Source organism: Octopus bimaculoides, chromosome 23 (genome assembly GCF_001194135.2).
Source record: "Octopus bimaculoides isolate UCB-OBI-ISO-001 chromosome 23, ASM119413v2, whole genome shotgun sequence".
Lineage (NCBI taxonomy): Eukaryota > Metazoa > Mollusca > Cephalopoda > Octopoda > Octopodidae > Octopus > Octopus bimaculoides.
The window spans coordinates 34,963,737-34,969,713 of NC_069003.1; the positions used below are offsets into that span (position 1 = coordinate 34,963,737).

The following is a 5,977-nucleotide window of genomic DNA, read 5'->3' on the forward strand; positions in this document are numbered from 1 at the left end:
TGTACAGACAAAATGGCAGTATTCCAGTTTCAACTTTTGTCAGACATTAGTAAAAAAAAAAAATAATAATAATATAAACCGGAGTACAGCCATATTTGGAATACATGCATGTATTTTCTAAACAATTTTCTTTAATGACAACTGGAAATATAAAATCATATACATACATACACTCACACACGCACATACATATATATATATATACACACATGTAGTAGGTTTTTATCATAAATCTATTTTATACAACTCCAGCACCATAAAACAATACAAAAACAGGCGGTCAAGACATGGTGCCGATTTATAATTATGCGTACGTATGTATGTAGATGTTATATATGTATATAAATACACACACACATACATACATACAGCAGATAATGGATCACTGGCTAAAAGACAGATGAGAACAGGGTTGTTAACAAAAAAAAAAATAATAATAATAATAATGATAAACAATAATAAGACGAAATATAATAATCATAATAATAATAATAATAATAATAACAACAACAACAATAATAGACAATTTCACAGTCATAATAATAATTCCTTGATTATGAATTACCAAATCTACCTCAGGGTAAATTGCCGTACTGCAAGCAGCTGTCTTGGAATCGGTTTAGTTTGGGTTTCGTTTCAGTACCTCAAAACAGTAAATGTAAAGTCTTCACACCATCTTACATACAAGTATGTGTGTGTGTGTATGTATGTGCATATATATATATATATGTATATATATATGCATATATACACACATACTATGTGTGTATCTATGTATGCATGTATATATATATATATATATATATATATATATATATATATATATATATATATATATATATACATATATATATATATAAACCACCCAATTCCTACCCTTTGCAATTTTTTTCTTTTTTTTTTAAATTTCTCCGTTTGGATTATTTCTTCTTAAGTAACTTTTTCTGTTCTTTTTCTTTGGCCTTTCGCTCCTTCTCCATTTGTTTGCGTTCTTTATCGGCAGCCGTCTTCATCTCTTTGATTTTCTTCTTCAACACATTCCGGTCACTGCTGCTGCTCACTCCAAGGGTCTGCGGACAACAAGAAGAAGAAGACAAGAGTTGAGAGGAATTTAAAAACAAATCATATTGATGCATTGCGAACACTTCTCTAAGACAGGGGCTGGCAAACCAGAGTAAATTAACCCCAAGTGGGTAACAAATGAAACTCTTGTGGGTAACGAGAACTCATTAGACATAAGTAATCATCAGGCGCAGGAGCGGCTGTGTGGTAAGAAACTTGCTTCCCAACCACATGGTTCCAGGTTCAGTCCCACTGCGACCTCTGCAGAATTTGAACTCAGAATGCCAAGACAGACAAAATACCACTTAGCATTTCGCCCGGCATGCTAATGGTTCTGCCAGCTCGCCATCTTGATAATAATAATAATAACAAGCATTTCTACCTTAAGTTTAGATCCGTCCAGAAGTAGTAGGTCTTTGCCAGAGATCTGTTTCTCGTGGAAGCTCGGGATATACTGAGTCATTTCAAGAGTCTGCAACCAATGACAAACATGATCGTGGCTCCAGTCAGTGATTGAACCTACATTGGTTGGGTTACTTCGTTTATTTAAGGTGGAATCCTGCAAGGATAAACACATATAACATGCTTAATTAACAAACAACACAAAAAAAATATATGGTCTGTCACTAACGCAAGTTAGGGACAGAGATTAGAGGTACCCATCATACATTCATCTGTCTAGACCAGTGTTTCTTAACTGGGGTCCATATGGCTCTTATGGGGTCCATCTAAGGTTTTGCTATGAAAATTTATGTGCAATAAATTGGTTATATATCTACAATAGACAATTATTTATATACAGGAATTCCAGTGGGATATAAAATATACAGTGAGAGCAAAGGCAAGAAAGAAGGATTGGGTTTTATGTTTTGGTTTGTTGAGGGAGAGAGTTCTTTCATTGCACTTACCTCCGATGGATTTGATGATAAATTACTTTTCAATGAGTATCTGTTTGATTTGGAATCTGGGCTTCTGTTTGATGCTGTGCTAGCAGGTGAGTGTTCAATGGAGATGTTTGGTTGAGCTGTGGAGGATGGAAGTAGATAGAAACTTAGCACCATTCACCAATCTTGTAGACAATTAAGCAGAGAAGGAAAAAGAGGAGGAGCAGCAGTTCTACTCAGAGCGAAAGTAGAACATCTGCATATACAGCTTACTCAATATATATATTATACTGTGTGTGTGTATATGTATATATATATATATATATATATATATATATATACACACACACACTACATGTATCTGTGTGTATGTATGAGGTGGTGCTTAAAAGTTCATGGTTTTTTTGTTGGGAGCCCCAACCTTGCATGTTCTTTTACAAGGCTTAGAAAAACTGAAGGACTGCTGTAATAAGTGTGTGAATCTGAGAGGAGAATATGTTGAATAAAATCATAATTAACTGATCCTTCTGTATTTTCTATTACCCAAAACCAGGAACTTTTCAGCACCCACTCGTATCAATGCAGAGTTGCGAACAAAACCTCCAGCAAAGCAAACAACACTAGACAAATTTTTTCTTTCAACAACATTGTTTAAAATGTTTTTATTCATGTATTCACCTATGTATGTATTTTAATAAATACACGTTTAATCAATTCGCAAATTTTGTTCCCTCTGTTAATAAATCCAAAATTGATGGTCTCAAGGTAGATTTATAAAGCGGAGGTCTACTGTATGTGTGTGTATGTGCATATATATATATATATATATATACACATACACACACTCACTCAAACATACCTATATTCACAGCCTTCCATCCTTTCAAGTTCATATAACAGTATGTGTGTGTATACATAATATGTACACATACACAGTTGCACATTGGTACATGCAATTGCACACACATTACACACACTGTTATATATCAATAAAATGAAAGCCGTATTATCTACAGTTGAGTCACACATTATTGTATGTGACGTAAACTGACGTTGAGGTCATGCAGGCTGTTATATACGTGTATCAAGTAAATTCTCTGAACTGCAACAGCTGGCGAGGTTGCCGAGCTAGTAATCGATGAAGGTTTCAATCACAGCAATGACTTTGTTGTTCCTTTTAATACCAGGTCAGCTCTGATCCAGCAAACCTATATTCAAAGACATTACTCTTTTTTCTGACAAACTGAATTCGGATCTACATTATCTATTGTGTCTTTTTTTTTAATGTGATAAAGTGTTATCTGAGAGACATTCAGCTGTTATTACTAGCAAGTCTAGAAACTCTCTTAATGATCCAGAGATATTGTTGTTGTTTAACTCCAGGTCTGCCCTGATTGAGTAGTCCTGTAAATCAGACACTGCAGTTGTGATTAGCTTTAGACACTATACTTAGAATTATATTAAACACGTCCTTTTTGTTAAAGAGATTTGCCTGCTATTTCTAGCAGTTCAAGCGTCCACATAAAGACTCCTCCATTAATTCATAATTCTCAAATTGTCAGAATAGCTGTCAATGAGTGTCACTATCATACAGGCAATGTCCATTTTGGATATTCTACCAAAAACATGCCTAGTCATGCGGAAACCTCACTGTGCTCGGAAATAGGGGAGGATTGGTGACAGGAAGAGCATCTGACTGTAGAAACAACTGCCTCAATAAAGTTTTTCCTACCCATACAAGCATGAAAAAGAAAATGTTAAAACACAATGAAAATTAATCATATTTAAGCATAATTAAGCATGGGCTAGTGTTAAATTCAGTGCCTGAACAACATGTCAGTTTTCTGTAAAACTTAAATTCTCTGCCTCAAACCATTGTTAAAAGCAAATATTTACCACACAATTAAAAATGGGTGGTGTATCACAGCACAAACTGTTATTTACCATGAGAAAACCTCTCACACAGACTTGTGGAGCATGGAAAGCATTTGTGTGTGTGGTCATTGGTGGTGGCCACAGAGAATAGTTATCATCCACCAGCAATGTAAACACAAATTTTGTTTGGTGCAGTAAAAATTTTGCCAGCACAAAACTTTGCTTTCAAAATTTTGCCACAAGGGCAGCAATTTTAGAAGAGATGACATGTCGATTATATCACCACCACCACCACCCCAGTCTTCAACTGGTACTGATTCTTATTGGGTCCCAAAAAATGAAAGACAAATGTGACCTTGCTGGGATTTGAACACAGAATGTAAAGAGCTGGGATACCGCAAGGCAATTTTTCTAGCACACTAATGATTCTGCCAGCTTGTTGTATACAAGACTCAGGGCCATTGCAACTTGTTAGAAAAGGATAACAAAAAACAAAACCAAAAAAAAAAACCGAAAGGGGTGAGGGGCAGAAAACAGCATTATCAAGGAAAGAAAGACAGCACCAACAACCAAAAGGTATGGATATTAAGTACAAAGAAGGATATGGCTTGTGTCATTTTGTCACTATTTGTCAAGGCTGCCATGAGTGTAAACAACAACAACAACATATCTACCTTTCGTCCGTTTCTCTTTTCAATGAGTTCAACAACAGGTGAATTAGGTTTTGGGGTTTTTTAATATTAATTATAGGAGCTTCAGAAAAAATGTGTTCAGTCAACCATGCAAGGAAAATTTTATAATTTCAAATTGTAAGACTTGCTAATAAAGTATTTTAGGACAAATCTATTAAAATTTCTGTTTTCATGTCTTTCTTTTTTATTTTTATGTTATTTCTTTTTACTATTTTATAGTTGCAATGGAATAAGTGGGGTGGGGAATGTGGGGTTACTTCTAGGAACAATTTACAATTGATTCTGTGACAATGTAAATACCCTCAATGAAACAATAAATATTTTTGAACAGGAAATCCAACAGGAAATGTGAAAAACTGGTGGGAAAAATGCAGAAAACAATAAATAGAATATGTTGAAAGCTGTGGCTGTAAGTGGATCAACACAGAAAAGGAAAATGGGAAAATTTGGTAAAGAAAATTGTAAATACAAGCAGGAAAGAAAAAGCTGAAAATATATAGAAATGGAATAGGAACAACTCCTCCTCTTCCTCTTCCCGGATAAATAAAATTTGGGGGAAAATCATGGCAAAACAAATATAAACTCACAGAAATTCTTAACTACTATTTTATTATTACTGGTTTCTAATACAGAAAAAGATAGTAAGGTAGGTATTATAGGAAAAATAGAAAGATAGATACTATAGAAAAGATAGAAAGGTAGACACTATAGGAAATATAGAAAGGTAGACACTATAGGAAAAATAGAAAGATAGACACTTCAGGAAATATAGAAAGGTAGGCACTATAGGAAATATAGAAAGGTATACACTATAGGAAATATAGAAAGGTATACACTATAGGAAATATAGAAAAGTATACACTATAGGAAAAATAGAAAGGTAGACACTATAGGAAATATAGAGAGGTAGACACTATAGGAAATATAGAAAGGTAGATACTATAGGAAATATAGACAGGTAGACACTATAGGATGGTACATACATATATTGTTGATAATAGCAAACCTTAATTTTAAAGTCTAATTTAGATTCTATTAAAGCAACATTACATAAGGTGATATTTAAATTTGAATATTTATAATTGTCTAGAGTAACAGGTTTTTTCTGTGTGTACTTCCTTGAAGTTCTTTAAAAATCTGTTTATATACATCGGCCGTTTTTTAAACATTTATATATATATATATATATATATAGCAATGTTAATTCTCTAAATGAAGTATTAACAGTAACTGCACGATAAAGTGTAGTATATTGCCACTTAAGTGTGGCTGACCCCTAGGGGTGGATGTTACTGTTGCTTTTAGCCCCAGGAGGACATCTCCTCCAGCTGGCTTATCGACACACGACTGTGTCCTGTTTGCCAAGGGAAGTTATCCCTCTCACCTCGATCTGCAGCACGAACGTATCCGGATTTCAGGGTTATTTCCCTTCGTCGGCGTCCGACAGCTGATGACCTTGGTGAG

The 5,977-nt window shown here is 34.4% G+C and overlaps 1 protein-coding gene across 1 annotated transcript in view; it reads right to left on the bottom strand.

The window, feature by feature from the left end:
• Positions 1-279: 279 nt before the first annotated feature.
• Positions 280-5,977, bottom strand: part of LOC106878301 (sterile alpha motif domain-containing protein 14) — a 42,676-nt gene continuing 36,978 nt past the window's right edge. The window contains exons 10-12 of the mRNA XM_052975963.1: positions 1,971-2,086; positions 1,445-1,621; positions 280-1,070 (exon numbers count right to left, since the gene is read on the bottom strand). Coding sequence (XP_052831923.1) covers positions 921-1,070; positions 1,445-1,621; positions 1,971-2,086 — 443 coding nt within the window. The 3' untranslated portion in view covers positions 280-920. The remainder of the gene's footprint in view (positions 1,071-1,444; positions 1,622-1,970; positions 2,087-5,977) is intronic.